Source organism: Podarcis liolepis, assembly GCF_965112155.1.
Source record: "Podarcis liolepis genome assembly, chromosome: 2".
Classification (NCBI taxonomy): domain Eukaryota; kingdom Metazoa; phylum Chordata; class Lepidosauria; order Squamata; family Lacertidae; genus Podarcis; species Podarcis liolepis.
In genome coordinates, this window is record NC_139555.1 from 6,628,735 (window position 1) to 6,648,003 (window position 19,269).

General features: G+C 43.9%; 1 protein-coding gene across 2 annotated transcripts; it reads left to right on the forward strand.

The window, feature by feature from the left end:
• Window positions 1-6,826: 6,826 nt before the first annotated feature.
• LOC310697864 (keratin, type II cytoskeletal cochleal-like) lies at window positions 6,827-19,058 on the forward strand. Of its 2 annotated transcripts, XM_083484474.1 has the most exons (10): window positions 6,827-7,128; window positions 7,408-7,640; window positions 10,404-10,615; window positions 12,515-12,575; window positions 12,880-12,975; window positions 14,037-14,201; window positions 15,021-15,146; window positions 16,632-16,852; window positions 17,342-17,370; window positions 17,494-19,058. In XM_083484474.1, the coding sequence occupies exons 1-10, from the start codon at window positions 6,894-6,896 to the stop codon at window positions 18,090-18,092; spliced, it is 1,977 nt and encodes a 658-aa protein (XP_083340600.1). In that variant the 5' UTR covers window positions 6,827-6,893; the 3' UTR covers window positions 18,093-19,058. The 2 variants fall into 2 exon arrangements, with proteins under 2 accessions (XP_083340600.1, XP_083340599.1); XM_083484473.1 differs by having other exon boundaries at window positions 6,827-7,640.
• The last annotated feature ends 211 nt before the right edge of the window (window positions 19,059-19,269 follow it).

The following is a 19,269-nucleotide window of genomic DNA, read 5'->3' on the forward strand; positions in this document are numbered from 1 at the left end:
AGAAGGTCGGCGGTTCAAATCCCCACAACGGGGTGAGCTCCCATTGCTCGGTCCCTGCTCCTGCCAACCTAGCAGTTCGAAAGCATATCAAAGTGCAAGTAGATAAATAGGTACCGCTCCAGCGGGAAGGTAAACTGCATTTCCGTGCACTGCTCTGGTTCGCCAGAAGTGGTTTAGTCATGCTGGCCACATGACCCGGAAGCTGTATGCCGGCTCCCTTGGCCAATAAAGCGAGATGAGCGCCGCAACCCCAGAGTCGGTCACGACTGGACCTAATGGTCAGGGGTCCCTTTACCTTTACCTAAGAACAACAGCCTGGAGCAAATCCAAAAGATATTCAATAAAACTAGTGACATTTCCTGGATGTGAGGTTGGGAAGAGCAGTTCTGTATATCTCTAGACCAAACACATCGCAGGAGTTCTCTTAATCATCTCCCAGAACTGGAGAACGTCAAAATGATAGGCATGGTTCTTTTCTTATGTCAAAGGCTGCCTGCAAAACAAACAACATACATGCACAAACACTGAAGTTTGTGAGAACACTTTTGCCTGCAATGGTGAGAATACTTTCCCTAACCATGTGCAGATTCTACAACCCTATTAGGCACTCACAAAGGGGTCTAAATGAATACATGGGTGGGAGGAGCAGAGTGTAAGCTGCTGGTAATTCACCACCATTATTCCCTGTCACACTGGGAACCAGCGCCTAGTGTGAGAGACAGGGCTAAGCCAGGGAGTCCTGAAGTTGCCCAGGTACTAGTCAAGACAGAGTTAAACGGGGAGCTGTCCTCATTGACAAGTCCTCCTCTTCCTGCACAGCTTCTAGGTCATTGTCCACAACCGCCTTCTCCCTCCTATTGAGGAGACCCTGGCACCTGAGGAAGACCCTGGTGCTAGAACTTCCTGATAGCCAAACAGGCCAACTCTGGGCTTCCCACTGGGTCCTTTGCTGCCTTTGCTTTTGCAGCTCAGGTGGAAAAAGCATGGATCAGGTAATTGTCATGGAGGTTATTGTGGGGCTCAGGTGAAACACACATGAGCTAAATTTGTTCAGGGCATCTTAGGACTTCTGTGAGTTCTTCCAGTTCCTCAGTTGTGGTGGCGCCTCTGTGGGAATCCCATGCCTCTTGCTTAAAGGATGTATCCTTGAGAACTGGGTTGGGCTGGATCTTGACATGGTAAATTCAGGGGCACCCCTTTGCAGAAGGGAAACCTCCTGTACTCATTTTGGAACCAATACAAATCAGTATGGTTCCCTGTTGCACACTTTGAACATGTGGATTGTTCCTAATTTACTTGCTCCATGCCCATAACAGTCTTGCAGTATATCCTACCCCAGACTGGACAAAGCCTATACTAAAATAACTTCACACCTCACCCAGAGTTACCACCTTGCCTGTTGACAAACCTGCTTATGGAAATGGCTCTAGGACAGTTACACTGCAGAAGTGGTGATGATGAGTCTGGCTGTGGTTGAGCATAACATTCACAGATCAAAGCCCTTTCGAAAACAGAAAAATGCCATTGGTGTGTCCCACTTCTAAGCAATTAGATGACAAGGAACAGGTTTCAGCTAAGGCTAAAGAAGTCAAATAAGGGAGTGATCTGCAGGGTGTGTGTGAACTAGTTTCAGTTAAATCCCACAGAGACAACTGTTCTCTGGACACTGGAATATGCTTGCAATGAAATTTCACATAAACCAAAATCCAGCACATATATAGGTATGTGTATATGAAATCAAGTATTGTGCATTTAATGGAAATATTCCACATTTAAGAATTCCTTCTCCCAAGTTCATTACAGATCTAGCTTATACTGCTAGCTGTTATTATTATTCCTCCTCCTCCTCCTCCTCTTCCTCCTTCTTTGAATCTAATCCACTCATCATCCAAACAGATCCCAGGACAGTATATAACAATAACAGAGATACTGGAATACAATAAAAGCAAAACTTCATCCATCATGAAGCAGCCATGTCATATTTTGCACTAGATGACATTTTGTAATTTGAGGGTTGCTTTTGTTATGCACATTTAATTTTAAATGTTTTTTGGTTTTTTTACATTACTGTTGTATAATGCTTGGAAGTGTTTGCTGGGAAGCAGTTTAAGACCCATAAGCAGACTGACTAACTAAAAACCCCCAACAAGAAGTAAAATGACGACAAATGTATCCCCTCTAAAATGTCAGCCAGGCTCATTGGAAGACCAGCTCTGCATGTGGCATGAAGATTGGCAGCATCAACCCTGCAATGTGGGAATGCCCTGCTGGTGACTGCAGTGCATGGAGACAAACAGTGGGGTCGTGTATCCATAGCAAAGGAGAAATTACCACCGGTAGGAGTGCAGAGAGAAGAAACACCATGATACATCTGCAGTAGCACATCTGGATGCCTTCATCTGCCCCAGCTGCAACAAAACATGTCTCTCTCGTATTGGTCTCTACAGCCACAGCAGGTGCTTCCAACAGTTTGATTTCACCCCCAAAGACACACTCCTCCATTGTCTCCCGAGACAGACGGATGCCAACAACGAAATGTCCTAACCTTGGAAGAACGAGTCAAGCATAAAGAGCTGATAATGGAACTTAATAGTTGCCACTCACATGCTCCTTACACAGAAATGAAAGAAGAGGTCACCATCAACAAGAGAATGGCCAGCAAAACGTCAGAGGGTAGCAGGCATGTAAACTCCCCGAATTGCTTAAACCAAGCAATGCTGGAAATAAAAGAGAAACAGAATCCTTCAAATGAAATCATGTAGAATAGATATACAGTGGTACCTTGGTTTACAACCATAATCTGTTCTGGAGGTCCATTTGTAAACCAAAACAGGCTGTAACCTAAGGTGTGCTTTTGCCAATGGGGCCTCCAGAAATTTTTTGTTTGCAATCTCCCCCAAATGGGTTGTAATCCAAAAAAAGTTTGCAAACTGGGACACGAACATCCGGGTTTGACGTGTTTGTAATCCAAAACGTATGCAAACCAGACTGTTTGCAAACCAAGGTACCATATAAATATTGACAAGTACAATAATTTTTCCACGTGATAAATTAATAATATTTTATAGGTTTGGGATTACCTTGGTGGCTGGCAGTGGAGGTTGGTCACTGCTCCACCAGCCTCACCTGCCTGCCTTGTTTCTTATATCCAGATCAGCTTCTTCCTCAGGGTTGCCCCTAGGACTGGTAGGGCAGAAGGCAAGGAGCCCAGACGGCAGCTGCTTCAATGGCAGGCAGAGCAGGCTAATTCTAGCTTTGTCCCCATCCTCCTTGCTGAGCTCTACAAAGTCAACAGCCAGTGCCACCCTCTGGATGGTTTGGAAGTAAGAAGACGGGGGCATGGGGGCTGTCTGAGTGCAGACTGAGGTGGTGGGGATCAGCCGCCATGGGATTAGAAAGTTAATAATATTGCTATTTTATCTGTGACATGTAATTTTATTCATTTAATGAAGTTTATATACCACCTAGAGGTGGTTTACTAAAAGAATAAATCAATGAAATTATCAGTAAAAAAAAGTTAAAGACTACTATTTAAAACATTCAAAAGATAATTAAAATCAATGGTGAACTTGGAAAAAACAACAGATTAAAACATCTGTCCACAGTCTGTATGTGTGGATAGGCTTGGCTAAACCAAAAGGGTTTTGGCCAGGCAGCAAAAAGATTATAGCAAAGGTGCCTGGCTGATGCCCCTGGGCAGGGAGTGATAAAGTGAAGCATAGTTTTAGCCCAGGAACAGAGGAGTGTTTGCAGTCTGAGGTAAACCTGAAGTCTTACTGGCAATATAAAAGTTGCTCACAAACCCAACAACTCAAAAGATAAAAAAATATACAAGTTTGAGCAACTTGATTTTGAGATGTGGATACTTGTGTCTGAAATAACTTTCTCACAAGCCTCAACCATATTCATTTTGTTCCATTCCTGTGATTTCAGACCATTGTTTGACAAATAAGCAAGTAGATTTAAGAACAAGAGGAAAGAGGGATCGAAACCGGGAAAGGGGGGGGGTGAGAGCTTTGGAATCCAAAGGGTGTATAATTATATGTTGTTGTTTTTTGTTATTTTGTTTTGCAATTAATATAAAAATTGGGAAATTCGTGGAAGGGAATTTGGGTCGACCTTAGAAAAGAGTGTGAAGAATGAGTATTCTTGTTTAAATTGAGGTCTATAAGTTAAAATTGGTTAATTAAGATGAATTAAGTATAATAATAATAAGGTGAAAGCTGGGGATAAGAACTTGCTGAACTAACTATTGGAATTGGAATACAAGAAGGGGAGGTATGGGGAAGTCAGGGAAAGATGTTAAGAAAATATGGATTTGAAACTATACTTGTTATTTATGTTGTGTTGTGTTTGTTTGTGTTTTTGTGTCTGTTTAAAACTTGTGAAACTTTAATAAAAATGTATATATATATAAAAGAACAAGAGGAAAGAGTGCTAGTGAAGGCCCATCTTCTCTAACCATTGGCCATGCTGGATGTGTATTAGACTCCAGCAACATCTACAGCACCAATGTTTTCCCTCTCCTGAAGGAATAAGGGCCCATCTGAATCAAACTGAAGACCTAGCCAGTCCAGCTTCCTGTTCCTATGGGCAACCAGGTCCCTGTGGGAAGCCCTCAAGCAATGAGCACGAGAACATAAGAAGAGCTCTGCTGGATCGAGCCAATGACCCGTCAGCTTCAGCATCCTTTCCTCCCATTGGCCACCCAGATTCCTGTGAGAAGTCACCAATCAGGATTTGAGCACAAGAGCACCACCTGATATTCCCAGAGACTCGTCTTCAGAGACATGCTGACTCTGAACTGGGAGACTTCATAGCTTACAATAGAGCCATCTTCCACGAATGCATCTTAATTTAATTTTAAAAGCCATTCCAACTTGTGGCCATTACCACATCTTTTGACAAGGAGTTCTGTAAGTTAATTACTAATTGTGTGAGAGAAAGTATTTGGCTGCCTTAATAGACTGCTTTTGGTTGGTTTCGCTTGTGTGGCCACAAGTTTGGATATTATGAAGAGGAGAAAGTTCTCTCTACTCACCATGCCATGAATATTTCTCTAAACCTCTATAATTTCAGCTCTCCGTCCGTCCCCCCCCCCCCCGCTAAACTAAACATTACTTAGCTTTTCCTCAAAACCTAGTAAAATGTGGGAACTCGGCTGGGCTCACAGAGTCACTGACAAGATTAAAAGGGAAGCAAGAAGACTCACTTTGGAAACACTGTGTAACTTCCTAAATTTTTGTCTGAAGAGAAATCTTGGCTAAATTTGGAAGCTCGGGCAAAAGATCTATGGGAATTTTTGAAGGGGTTCATAGAATCATAGAGTTGGAAGAGACCACAAGGGCCATCGAGTCCAACCCCCTGCCAAGCAGGAAACACCATCAGAGCGCTCCTGACATATGGTTGTCAAGCCTCTGCTTAAAGACCTCCAAAGAAGGAGACTCCAAAGAAGGAGACTCCAAAGAAGACAAACATTTTCATTACAATTTATTAGCATAATCTGGTGGGCAGGGGAGGTGTGCTTGACTAATTTCACTGCCAGTAAAACTCAGTGGTATTTGGGGAGCTCCTATTCAGACAAACATCTGCAGGGATTCTGTAGGAAGCCAACATAGTTTCAGTGAGATCTGCCCAATTTCTCAAGGGTTCTGGGAAATGTCTCATCCCAACCCAGCATGTCTTCAAAGAGAATTACATTCTCCAAACTGGGGTGAACCAGTAAACAACAAAAGTGTCATCTGCCAATTTTTCCAGGACCAAAAGCGTCATCCCCCTGCCCCGCCAGTTCAACTCTTGAGCACTGATTCAGAAGCACCGGAAACTGGACAGTGTGCCTGTCAATCACAAGCAGAAGATTTTATCTGCAGGTTGAAACCATTCCATTGTCTCTTTAATCCATGGACAAGGAATCTGACTACAGTTCCCATCATCCCTGACTACTGCCCCTGCTGGTTGGTGGAAGTTGGAGTCCAACAGCATCTGGAGGGCAACAGACTCCCCACCTCTACTTTAGGTCTACTTTAGGTCATGCCTATTTTAGTTAGCATCCCTTTACTGCTATTAGCTAGTTCCTTGTTTCATGGGAGAGATACAACTAGGTGTGTACAAAACATCCCTGACTCCCCCCCCCAAAAAATTCTCTCAACATTCTTATACACCAGATGTTTTGCTTAACATAAGAGCCTCAAAATGCACTTCCAGCTTTGCTTTAGGCAAAAGTCTGCTAGCAAGTCAGAGTCTTTTGGAAGTCCCCCTCCCGGAGAAATCCCATATCTTACGGAACTTTTTCTGTCCTTGGTGATTTCTGATTAAGGAGGTACCCCTCAAATTCATTTCAGATTCCCCTTTGAGCAAAATGCTGGCAGCAACTCGGAATGCAATCTCCCCCATGTCCGTCCTATCTGGATGGAGGACGGTAATCCTGGAAAAATTGCTCATTAACAATAATGGTATGTTCCCTGACATAATTAAACATAAAAAGGGGTGAAGCTGTAAGTGAAACACACCTGTAAACAAGCCACTTGAAGTATTTGGCTGAAAGATAATTACACATTGAGGAAGCAGATTAATTAAAGTAAAGCACAAAGGCCGCTGAGAAGAAAGCTTGCAAGCAAAGCAAGTTTTTTTTAATTTCACACTATTTCATATATGATAAGTGTTTGCTCTGGAGCAGAGGCTGCACTAAAAGGAACTTTTTCTGGCTGCTAGGCAAACCAAACCCATGCTGTTTCATTTAATTTTTTTGCACCCCATGCAACTCTTGAGCCATATATAAGAGCGGAGCTCCTGATTTCATATCAAAGGGATTCTCTGCACTTCGCCCTCTGCTCTTCCTTCGTCCCATTGCTTCACTTATAGTACCAGCTTGCTTCACTTTTCAAAAAGCTACCATGAACATATGTGGTGGTCCTCGATACCTTGGTGGACGAAAGGGCTTCTCCTCTGTTTCTGTCACTGGTGGCCTGGGTGGTGGCCGAGGCAGCTGTGCTCCTATGTGTCAGCCAGTTGCAAGGACGCAGGGAGCTGGTGGCTACTCCAGCGTGAGCCTTAATAACTTTGGTGGTGGAGGTCGAAGGATTGCTTGTGGTCAGGGCTATGGAGGACAAATCTATGGTAGTATGGGTGGTATGGGCATGGGCATGGGTGGTCAAGGCATGGGCATGGGTGGACAAGGCATGGTTATGGGTGGTCAAGGCATGGGCATGGGTGGACAAGGCATGGTTATGGGTGGTCAAGGCATGGGCATGGGTGGACAAGGCATGGTTATGGGTGGTCAAGGCATGGGCATGGGTGGACAAGGCATGGTTATGGGTGGTCAAGGCATAGGTATGGGTGGTCAAGGCATAGGTATGGGTGGTCAAGGTATAGGTATGGGTGGTCAAGGCATAGGCATGGGTGGTCAAGGCATGGGCATGGGCGGTCAAGGGTGTCAGGGTGGCTTTGCAGGTTATGGTAGAATGGGAGGTTTGGGTGGTGGCATGCCATGCAGAGGCGAAGGGATCCGAGGTGTCTCGATGGATGAACGCCTCTTGAAGCCACTTTCGGTTGGAGTTGATCCAGAGGAGCAGAAAGCACGGACACATGAGAAAGAGGAGATGAAGACCTTGAACAACCAGTTTGCCTGCTTCATCGATAAGGTAAGAGCTTGGCCATCCAATGGGTTTTCTCCCCAAGGCAATTTTTAAATGAAGAGAAGAGAGCCAGCGTGGTGTAATGGCTAAGAACGGAGGACTCATAATCTGGTGAACTGGGTTCGCTTACCCGCTCCTCCACATGCAGCTGCTGGGTGACCTTGGGCTAGTCACACTTCTCTGAAGTCTCTCAGCCTCACTCACCTCACAGAGTGTTTGTTGTGGAAGGGAAAGGAGAATGTTAGCCGCTTTGAGATTCCTTAAGGGGAGTGAAAGGTGGGATATCAAGTCCAAACACTTCTCCTTCTCCTTCTCCATGAGGACCCCAACCTCCTTTAGTTGTAGTTCATTCTGCCTTTGCTCTTTTCCCTTTCCTCCTCTTTTGGGTTTCTGCCATGGTGCTCCCTGGTCCTAGGAGTACGCTCCAATCACATCTATTTATCATTTCCTACTCACCGGTTAAAATCCCACCATGAAATCTACTTCTTAAAAGCCTTTCCTGAAACATAACTATGCATTTAGCACATCTATAAACCACTTTAGGGTTTAAAGGACCCACTGCATTATTTCAGGAAACTTTACAACAGACCTGTTGTAAAGATTATGCTCCTATTGCAGAAGTGGAGTTGGGGAGGGAGGCTAAGAGATAGTAGCTTGTTTAGGGCTGCATGCACACCATACATTTAAAGCGCATTCTCCTCACCCCTGGGAAGCCTCATGGGGTGTGTAATTTGTTCAGGGTGCTGGGAATTGTAACAATGTGATGGGTAAACTACAAACCCCATGATTATTGGTGGTTGAGGGGAAAAGTTTTTAAATGTATGGTGTGTGCACAGCCTAAAAGACAACATTTGAGCCATGAGCTTCTTGGTTCAAAGTTCTCCTCCTAATTCGCTAAAGTAGCCCTCCAATGCTTTCCATTTGCTCCGTTTTCCTGACATGCTACTTTGTATGTCAAATCCAACACAGATTTGGTTCCCTCCATCCTGCTTCATTTTGTCCATCTTACATCAGTTGTAAAAACCTCTGGTTCTTCGGGGAGCTTCTCATTCCAGTTTCAACTCATGGAGTGATGAAATGAAATGCCATTGTTTTTCCAGGAGAATGTATTTGGCCTCATTTTGGACAAACTGGGTAGCCTATATTTTCCTGTAAAAATGCTGCAAGTATCACAGAGGAAAGGCAACTGGTTATTATTATTTTTAAACACACATACACAAATTGCCTTGGGCGAGACTGGAAGGTAGAGTGAGAATGCAAACGTAAGTTGCAAGACCTGTTTGAAAAAAATATTACTTGCAACAAAATTCATTTTGGTTCTGTACTCACACAGTTACTAAGACTTCTGGGTAGTGGAAGAAACTTCAGAGTGCATGCAAGTAAAATGATATCCTGAATCACTGCAACCTGGTTTGTTGCAGAGTAGTTTAAGAGAACTTATATTTCATCCAGGAAATAAATGCGTAGCATTTAATATTACAGACTTGCAGACTGGTTGCATTAGATTCAGGAGACTATTTCCAGCACAGGAGGAAAAAAAAAGGGAAGTTATAAAGCTACTAGTTTCTCCTTCATTCTTCAGATTATTTTTAGCTAACAACTCCCACCCCTTTTCTTTTTCTTGTCTGCTGGAAATCTTTTCATACGTTTAGTACAATCCATCTGCAATGCATTGAGTGCTGCAGTCTTATTTTCTGCATGGAAAATAAGTTCCCTGAAAAACTAAACATTTGAATTCCAATTCATTTGTTACTTACGGATAAAAGGGTGCTTAAGAACCAGTCCCATACCCACAAGAACGTTCCTTCATGCAAACAAGCACCAGGGAGCTTTGTATCAGGGGAATCAGTTTATGGTTTGTTTCTGAACTGTTATAGCTAACACCATGAGAACCTCTGGAAAAGGTGGGAGTGCCTTATCTTTGGTGCCCACCCCAAGTGAATTAAGAGCATCAAAGAACCTTCTGGAACAGAGATGTCATTGGATTCCAACTCCCATCAGCCCCAGACAGCATGTTCAAAAAAGACCCTCCAAGTGTCCCTATATTCCAGGGGTGCCCCGATTTAGAGATGCCATCCCAGTTTCTGATTTGATCCTGGAAGGTCCCAATTTTCCTTAGGATGCACCTACTTTCATTGGAGAAATGTTGGAGGGTGTGGTAGGATGTCCCTGTTTTCACTGGAGTAATGTTGAAGGTATGGAGTTATCCAACCCCCGAGTTGTCTGAAGGCAATGCTCTATAGGGAAGTTTTTATTTAATGTTTAATGTTTTGTTATGTTTTTATATATGTTGGAAGCTGCTCAGAGTGGCTGGGGCAACTCAATAAGACATGTGGGGTATAAATAGTAAATGTATCATTATGGAATGGGACATCCCTGTTTTCATTGGATAAATGTTGGAGGGTATGTCAAAGGTCAGGGGAGATGGGAGCTTTAGTCCACCAATATCTGGAGGGCCACAGGTTCCCCATGCCCGATTACAACTTCTAACTTTCATTCATAGCTCACTAAACCCGGAGGAGTCTCAAAGCGGCTAACATTCTCCTTTCCCTTCCTCCCCCACAACAAACACTCTATGAGGTGAGTGGGGCTGAAAGACTTCAAAGAAGTGTGACTGGCCCAAGGTCACTCAGCAGCTGCATGTGGAGGAGCAGGGAAGCGAACCCAGTTCAGCAGATTACGAGTCTACCGCTCTTAACCACTACACCACACTGGCTCTCAGACAATACTAAATGACTAAACGACTAAATAACAACATGTTCCTTTCAGGTCCGATCCCTGGAGCAGCAGAATAAGGTGCTTGCCACCAAGTGGGAGCTTCTGCACCAGTGTGTCCAACCTGCAAGGAAGAACCTGGAAGGCTACTATGAGAATTTCCTGGCCGCACTTAAGAAGCAGCTAGAATGCCTCTTGAGTGAGAGACAGAAACTGCAACATGAACAGAAGAACATGCAGGAACTGGTAGAGGACTACAGGTCAAAGTAAGTAAACTCATTCACTAGATCAGTGGTTTGCAAAGGGTGTGGCGTGCCACAGGAGACGATGGCAAGTGTGGTGGGAAAATTCAAGGACAATCAAGGAAGCATTCAAACATTTCAGTGTAGTATAGTGTAGTACAGGCATGTCCAACAGGTCGATGATCGCGATCTACTATCTACTGGCTGATCACGGTGCTCCCCTGGTCGATTGTGGTCGATCTGTGGACCCCCAGCAATGTACCCCCCAAAAAAGCTCAACAACTCTGACAATGGGTCAGTTGCCCAGTTGTCTTATACTATGAGTAGATCACAGTCTCTTGAGAGTTGGATGTGCCTGGTGTAGTATATTTTTATTTTATTTTTATTTTTTTGCAGAATATAGATAGATATCTTTTCAAAATCAAGCACTGCTGGGAGTTGTTTTGTTTTCCAATGTGCTTCTCATCAGTAAAATTTGGTGTGGCAGGATCAATTTTTTATTCTGAAAATGTGGCCCTGAGAAAAAGGTTTGAGAACCACTAGATGAAAGTTTTGCAGCCTCCCTAACTCCTCACCCAGGAGTAGAGGGGCCATTTTAATTCTTCTTCTTCTTCTTCTTTTGGGAAAAAAGGTTCTATTCCAATTTCCCCTTCTACGCATTGGGAGAAAGCCAACAAGTCACACTCAGAGTAGCCCCATTGAAATCAATGGACTTAATTTATTTCATCTGCTTTATGCAGATGATATCACCCATTAATTTGATTTGATATCACCCATTAATTTGATATCACCCATTAATCTGCATAGCTGCTTTTCAAGATAAGATTGTTTGATACTGAAGGGCTCATATACATAGCCATTTGAATCTGTAGCCATCTCTAGAGATGGGGAAGAACAATTAAAAGCAACTTACTTATTTGCACTTTCTGAGAAAGTGCATTAAGGGAAACCCAGCCATCCTTCAAAATTATCTGAATTATGCAATGCAGTTCTCCAACCAAGCAATGTGTACAAAAATGCATGTACTAGGGTAAAATGTGAATAGAATGCATATATTTGTGAAAATAACATACAACAAAATAACATACAAAATCCATTATATAAGGGAAGTTTGTTTTGCAAACTGTTAAGCACAGTTGCCTACCAAAAAAGTGTTTAACTGAGAAGATTTAATTTTTAAAAACTCAGCTGGTTTCTGGTCACTACCATTGTTCCATCCTCTGTGCTGCTCAACTAGTGCTATTTTGTTCTTCAGAGAACTGCTTCCCCACCCTGTTTGATCCCATGATCCCATCATTCTTTCATGGGACTAGGTAGCCAATCAGATTTGACTACACAATGACATCAGTGTGGATAAATGAAGCCAATTCAGAGTGAGGCCAATATATCTTTATATCAGTCATGTGGGTGTTTCTAGGCAACTGGATGACTGATTGCCCTCACTCTGGAGTGGTAAGCACTTTCATGCAATCTCTGGGAAATCAGCCAATGGGGGAATCTTCCAGAACTGCCAAAGTTGTTTAAGAAAATCACTCCCAATTTTGTTTTTGCCTTAGTGCAGGGGTCAGCAACCTAAGGCCCATGGGCCGGAAGTGGCCCATGGAGGTCGTTTGACCAGCCCACAAGCTGCCCCCGAACCAAGCTGCCTGCCCGCCCATTGCGCTAAACCAGCGCAGCGATTTACGGGGACTTGCTTTTGCGGCGCCAAAAATTGCGTCTGCAATTGCACACGCAGTCTGGCCAACAGAGGGATCTCTGTGGGACCGATCCATCCCAGGCGAGATAAACATTGCTGACCCCTTCCTTAGTGTAAACACTCCTTTCTTGGGTCCCACTGATGGTTCTTGCAAAGCAGGTTTTCCGTTAAATTCTTCCAAAAGTAAGAGCAAACCCTAAGTGTTTCCCCCTTCTCTCTCAAAACAGATACGAAGAGGAAGTCAATAGGCGCACATCAGCAGAAAATGAATTTGTGGTGCTCAAAAAGGTAAGAAGTTGTGGCCTGGAAAATATTAATTACATACATACAGTCTAACTACCATGGAGCACCTGGAACCGTCCATGTGATACCTTGCCCCCAAACCTACCTTATATGCACCTCAGTTAAAGCAGATACTCTGTACACACACAGCAGGAAATGATGCCTGGAGATGTTTCTGCTTTCTGGAATCATGAAAATGCCACTTCCAAGATAGAAAGAACAGAATTATTTTTAGCTTTATTAAATTCAATACTACCAGTCCTTCCTTCCTTCCTTTCATTTTGTGTGTGTGTTTTCCTTCTCTCTCCAGGATGTTGACAGCGTATTCCTCACCAAGGAAGAACTAGAATCCAAAGTAGATGTGTTGGCACAAGAGTTGGAAGTCCTGAGATGTGTCTTTGCAGAGGTACAATTTAATATGAACCATGTGGGAAGCTTGTCCCTAAAGAAATAGGAACTTATTACTTGGACATCTTTTGCAAAATGGGATTTAGGTATGCTTGGTCACCCTCCACAACTGCTACACAGGCTCACTGAAGGTGCCTGAGGCAAGCCACCATGTCAGACTCAGTTTCCCCAAATGTAAAATGAGAGTCACAAAGTCCCACGTCATTATTCACCTCTGTGGAATCTCCTGTTTGGAGCTTTGTAAGGATGCGGGTGGTGCTGTGGTCTAAACCACAGAGCCTAGGGCTTGCCGATCGGAAGGTTGGCAGTTCAAATCCCCGCGACGGGGTGAGCTCCCATTGCTCGGTCCCTGCTCCTGCCAACCTAGCAGTTCGAAAGCACGTCAAAGTGCAAGTAGATAAATAGGTACCGCTCTGGAGGGAAGGTAAGCGGCGTTTCCATGTGCTGCTCTGGTTTACCAGAAGTGGCTTAGTCATGCTAGCCACATGACCAGGAAGCTGTCTGTGGACAAACGCCGGCTCCCTCGGCCTATAGAGCAAGATGAGCGCTGCAACCTCAGAGTCGTCCGCAACTGGTCCTAATGGTCATGGGTACCTTTACCTTTTAAGGAACAACTGAAGGGAAGAGGAAACTCTTGTTTATGTGAAGAGCTACTGTATGTACTATATGCATCGGAGCTTGAGTCATGTTGCAGAAAATATGGTAGAAATGAAAACAAGAACAGGGGGCATATTTATTTGGATGGATGGAGGTTGCATCCTACGAATTCAGTTTATTCCCACCATACTCAATGGGAATGTCTCCATTTGCCTAAATGTTTACATTTTAATATTGGGTAGAAGTTATTCCCTACAAATGTCTCTTTGAAGACAGCTTGGGAGCATCTGTTGTTATTGCGATCCAGCACATTTTTACTGAATTTGTCTTAATAAGAGGAATAATTTGAAAAGCCCAGTAAGTAGTCCAACTCATTTGTTTGACCAAATTAGGAGCATGATGTTTAAAAGAGAAAGGTTAGCCATGTGCAATCTTACAGTGAGACCATATCATGTTCTGCAGGAGTTGGCTCAGTTTGACCACCAGATTGGCGACACCTCGGTGGTTCTGAAAATGGACAACACACGTGACTTGGACATGGACCTCATCCTTAAAAACGTAGAAGCCTGGTATCAGAATATTGCTCATACCAGCAAACAAGAAGCTGAAGCTTTTTACCACAACAAGGTGAGTCAGAGTACAAGAATTAATCCCCATTTAGGGTTCTCTGCAGATGATCAGTATTTAGTGACACAAGTTGTAACATAATGCAGCCTAGAATTAAAGTGTGATCCTAATAAAGCCCTTAAAATTCAGTGCATCTTATTCCCTTAAAAATGCACTTTGGACTGTGCCTCAACTTTGGCTAAGTTATGTCGTTATCATTTAAGAGTTATACTGCAAACATCATTATAGTAGACACTGTACATAAATTCCCAATAATGGGCTATGCCAATAGAATCCAGCATTTCAAATTCAAGACTTGCCCGCATGTACACAAAGTGAACAATTCAGATTTATTTGGGTGCTACCACCTGCATTCCTTTTTATCCCCTGGATTAAAGATCAAAGTTGTGGGTGGTATCCAACAAAGTACTCTCTCTAGCACAAGGACCTTTGGCTGTGCAATGGAACTTCCCTCCATCTCCTCTCCCTGTGCCCCACTCCACACCACACTAAATCTGCTCAAGAGGTTCCCCCAGGCCTCCAGATCAGATTTTGGGAGATCAGATTTTGATCAGATCATATTTTGGGAGATCAGATCAGATTTTGGCATGCAGGGAGAGGGACAGGAAGTTCCGTTGTACAAGCAGAAACTCTTGCACTGGTGGAAGTAATTAACTGGATACTCCATTGTGTATATATAAATAAAAATGTTCATGTTTCAGTAAGTGCACAGTTATTGGGCTATTTCAGGAGATAAAGCACTGGTTTCTTACCTTGACACTTCAGCAGCTATTCAGGTGGTGCTGATTCCCAGAAGTAACTGTGTTTTCCTTGCACTAGATTGCAGAAATGCAGAACCATCGGGGCAAATTCAACGAAGAGCTTAAATGCAACCAGCATGAGATCACAGAGCTGAACAGAGTGATCCAGAGGCTGCATAGTGATACTGACAATGCAAAGAAGCAGGTAGAGCAAGTCTTGTTTTAGCCACTTGTCTCAGCGGATGAACTTGTCTTCCAGTAATGGCAATGGTGCTGATCACAAGCTACCCATAGACAAAGGCCTGATATAGTAGTTCCCCAACTGTGATAATGGTTGGAGGGTGTGCTGCAAGAAAGATCCCAGATATAGCAACATTCTGCCCTTCCTTCCTTCCTTCCTTCCTTCCTTCCTTCCTTCCTTCCTTCCTTCCTGTTGCCTCTGCTGGGAATGATTTTGCTGTGCCTCTGTATTGGATACAATAAGATCATTTGATTATTACTGATGCAGAGGAGGAGCAGATTGACCAGCTCTCAAAAAAGTTGTGTGCTGTGAGGCTGCATAGCAATAGTGGAACATTTGCCTTGCATGCAGCAGCTCCTAAATTCAATCCAGGCAGGGCTGAAAAATGTTCCTGTCTGCATTGCCACTGACCATCACCAGTAGACCATACTGAGCTAGATGGAGCAATAGTCTGACTTGGTATAAGGCATGTCCAATGGACTCTTCTGGTGGCTTTGATCTTTTGGTCATAAGGCATCAGCTACTGCCAACTACTAAATGCTAGCACATGACAACTATCCAAGATGGTTACATCTGAAATGCCCATTGCAAATGAACTATTAAATATCTAAACCCCGTCACATGCTAGCCATTCAGATACTGTAAATTTCCAATGACTGAAATCATACCTCAAAGTTAAATCTCCAAGATATACAGTCGTACCTTGGATCTTGAACAACTTAGTTGCCGAACGTTTTGCCTCCCAAATGATCGGAAACTGGAAGTGAGTGTTCCAGTTTTCGAACTTTTTTTGGAAGCCGAATGTCCAGCGGGGCTTACGCAGCTTCTGATTGGCTTCAGGAGCTTCCTGCAGCCAATCAGAAGCTGTGCTTTGGTTTCCGAACATTTTGGAAGTCGAACGGACTTCTGGAACGGATGCTGTTTGACTTCCAAGGTATGACTGTAAATCAGTTATCATTGGGTGTCATCATGACAGATTGTCTAACAATATCATATATGAGTGTTCAGAGGATATTTGAAGAATATATGCTGACGAGAATTCAGAAAGCCATCTCAACCATATCCATGACTAACCATTGAAAAGGATGATAAGAAAAGCCCTTGAGAAAAATCACATAGCCCTTTCCTATTCTTTGCACTGGCGAGGTCCCCAAAAGACAAGTTGCAGCAGCAGAGAGGAAAGCCAGTGCTTGCTTTTACTACTTCAGGAGTAGGGAAACAGTGGCTCTCTTGATGTTGGACTTCACCACCTCTGACCAATGGCTATGCTGGCTGAGCCTGGTAGGATTTGGAGTCCAACAATGTCTGAAGGGCCGCAGGTTCCCTATCCCTGCCCTCACTCATCAGCACTGCAAGAGGCCACGGAGATCCCATTTCCTTCTGCTTTTAGCTTTATCTTGAGTATCCTCCTGACGAACCATTCATTTTTATTCTTTTCCCCATTCCCAGGTTGCAAGCCTGCAGTCAGCTATCTGCGATGCTGAGCAGCGTGGTGACATTGCCTTAAAAGATGCACGGAGCAAGCATGTTGAGCTGCAGACAGCCTACCAGCAGGCCAAAGATAAATTAGCTTGCCTGCTTCGTGATTATCAAGAGCTGCTAAACACCAAGCTGGCTTTGGACATTGAGATTGCTACTTATAAAGCAATGTTGGAAGGAGAGGAGCACAGGTGGGGTGCCATTTTGAATATACACATATAATTGAATGGATATGTTTTTTGGGTTCTAGCTACCATTTGCCCCGGGCAGCATGGGCAATGATTATGGAGGGTGGAAGTTGCAGACCCACAGCATATGGAGGACCATAAGTAGGGATGTGGGAAAAGCTTGATTCAGGTCACAATCAAAGTTGCATCTGCCAATTTTCCACTTTCAGAAACATAGTGCGTACGGAATCACAGCCATCCTGCAAAATTTACACTTCACTGGCTTTTTATCAGCCAAGTAATCAGTGCAAAAATGCACATATTGGGGTAAAGTGTGCATGAAAAGGCATATAGACTGGTGGGGGCCCCTCTGTTAGATTCCCCACCACCAAGACTCGTTCCCGGCGTCCTCCTTTTTCATCTTCAAAATATGGCAATCGTACAAAAATTCCGTATGTAAGCCACCTTCAGTTGTCAAATAATTAATGCATTTTGTTTCTCTGTTCCTAACAGGATATGCACAGGGAACCCTGTCAGTGTTGGTGAGTATATTCAGCATTCACCTCATCAAAAAAAATATTAATATCAACAGCTTGTTTGCTTGTCTGTTTGGATTTGTAAATCTATCAGCAAAATAACAGAACCTGCTTTCTTGGTCTTCACAGCTATGGTGAGTGGCGGCTTCCCGGTTGGCGAATGTGCACCTGGAGCTGGAATGGCCTATGGAGCTGCTGTAGGAAGAGGCGTAGAACATGGAGTTGGCACCTACGGCGGCGTTGGGGACGGGTTCAGCTCTGGAAGTGCAGGATGCGTCCACACAATGGGCTCCCGAACTGCAGCTGGCTCAGTAGGCAGAGCGGCCGGTGTTGGTTATGGGATTGGACATAGCGCTGGAGTAGGAGCCTCAGGAGGGTTCAGTTCCAGAAGCGGAGGCTACGCTTCGAGCATTACTACCCCTAAGCACGAGGTGACCTCTGGGGGTGGGAGACACAGCTCAGGCATTTCTACAGAAGGGAGTTGTGGGGGTGGGCACCACGGTGGGATCCACCACGCAGTCGGGGGAGCCGGAGGAATTAGCTCCTCTGGGAGCGGGGGCTATGGGGTTGGAGTGCAGAACTTGGCTGCTGGGGGGGCTTATGGCACCGGGTCTGGTGGAGGCATGCTATCAGCTATATATGGCGGTTCTCGAGGGGACTGCACCACCGGTGTTAGAAATGTGCATGTAACATCCGTCAGTTCTTCATCCAGAAAATGCCTCCACTGAAGCCCAGCTGTTGGGAAGGGATGAAGCCCACCTGTAGACAGCTGCACGAATCATTCAATTTGTGGCCAGTGGCAGCCATGTGCTAAAGTAACAGCCCTGCCCAACATACGATCTCTAGCAGAGAAGTTTCTGATTTCTTGTGGATTGCTGTAGCTTGAGTTCAATGGCTCGGTAGCTATCTTTGGGAATTATTTTGGCTATGCAAGCAATCTCCCTCCATGGTTTCTCCTTTCCCCCTTTTTCACCCCCTGGGTTTTCTTGCACAGGCTAAATTAGGACTCACTACATTTGGATTCAGAAATCTCCCCCTCCTCATTCTAGCAAAGCATTTCAGAAGGGGAATCAATGGCTTCACTGTCCGATATGAGATTGCAAAGTAGCATTTCTCTTTCCAGTTGCGTTGCACAGGAATGACATTTAGCTATATGCATATTTTACTCAGTTGGTTTTTGTTGACCCTGCTTTGCATGTATGCTCTCATCATACCAGAACACTCCCTTTGATATAAATTACAGTATTGTTGCAACTAGACCTGCAACAGATGTGGGTGCTTAGAGGTCAAATTAATCCAAAATTGTTAGAAGCCAAATTTGAGGGTTGGGGGAAGTGACGGTGTGTGGTGTGTTTACCTGCAGTTAACTTGTGCATCAGTACCCTGGTTTTGGTGACAAGAATTGCGTTTCAACCTTCCTAAAAGCTGTTTATGGAATTCAAAAAAATATATATCAAGAAATCTTCAGAATTATTCTGTGAAATTCTGTTTCAGCTCTACTTGCAATAAAAATTAGTAACAATTAAGCACTTTTATATGTTTTTCCCCACACTTCAATGCATGCATTGCTATTTCGTTTAAAAACTGGTTCAAAACATATTGTGCTGTCTGTATCTACACAGTTGTAACATCACTGCCTACACTTTGCTTCTTGTCAAGAACTCCAAACCCTCATCTGCATTTTAAATAAACTGCATGCACCTGGCTTCCGTCTTACATAAGTGTTTTCCATGCCCCCCCCTCTCTGAGAAAACAACAACATTTAACTAAACTTATATATGCTAATACAGGCCCTCTTTTGAGACAGGTATTTTGCTGCAATGTGCTTTGCAACACATTATTGATGCAATAATAGTTCATCATTGGTGGATTTATACTGCTTCAATTAGTCTGTATTGCAATGCT

Excerpts from the sequence above, each read along its gene's own strand:
- LOC310697864 (XM_083484473.1), top strand. The coding sequence starts at position 6,894 with ATGAACATATGTGGTGGTCCTCGATACCTTGGTGGACGAAAGGGCTTC. Across the intron at positions 7,641-10,403 it reads TTGCCTGCTTCATCGATAAG|GTCCGATCCCTGGAGCAGCA; the intron begins GTAAGAGCTTGG and ends TGTTCCTTTCAG. Across the intron at positions 12,576-12,879 it reads AATTTGTGGTGCTCAAAAAG|GATGTTGACAGCGTATTCCT; the intron begins GTAAGAAGTTGT and ends TTCTCTCTCCAG.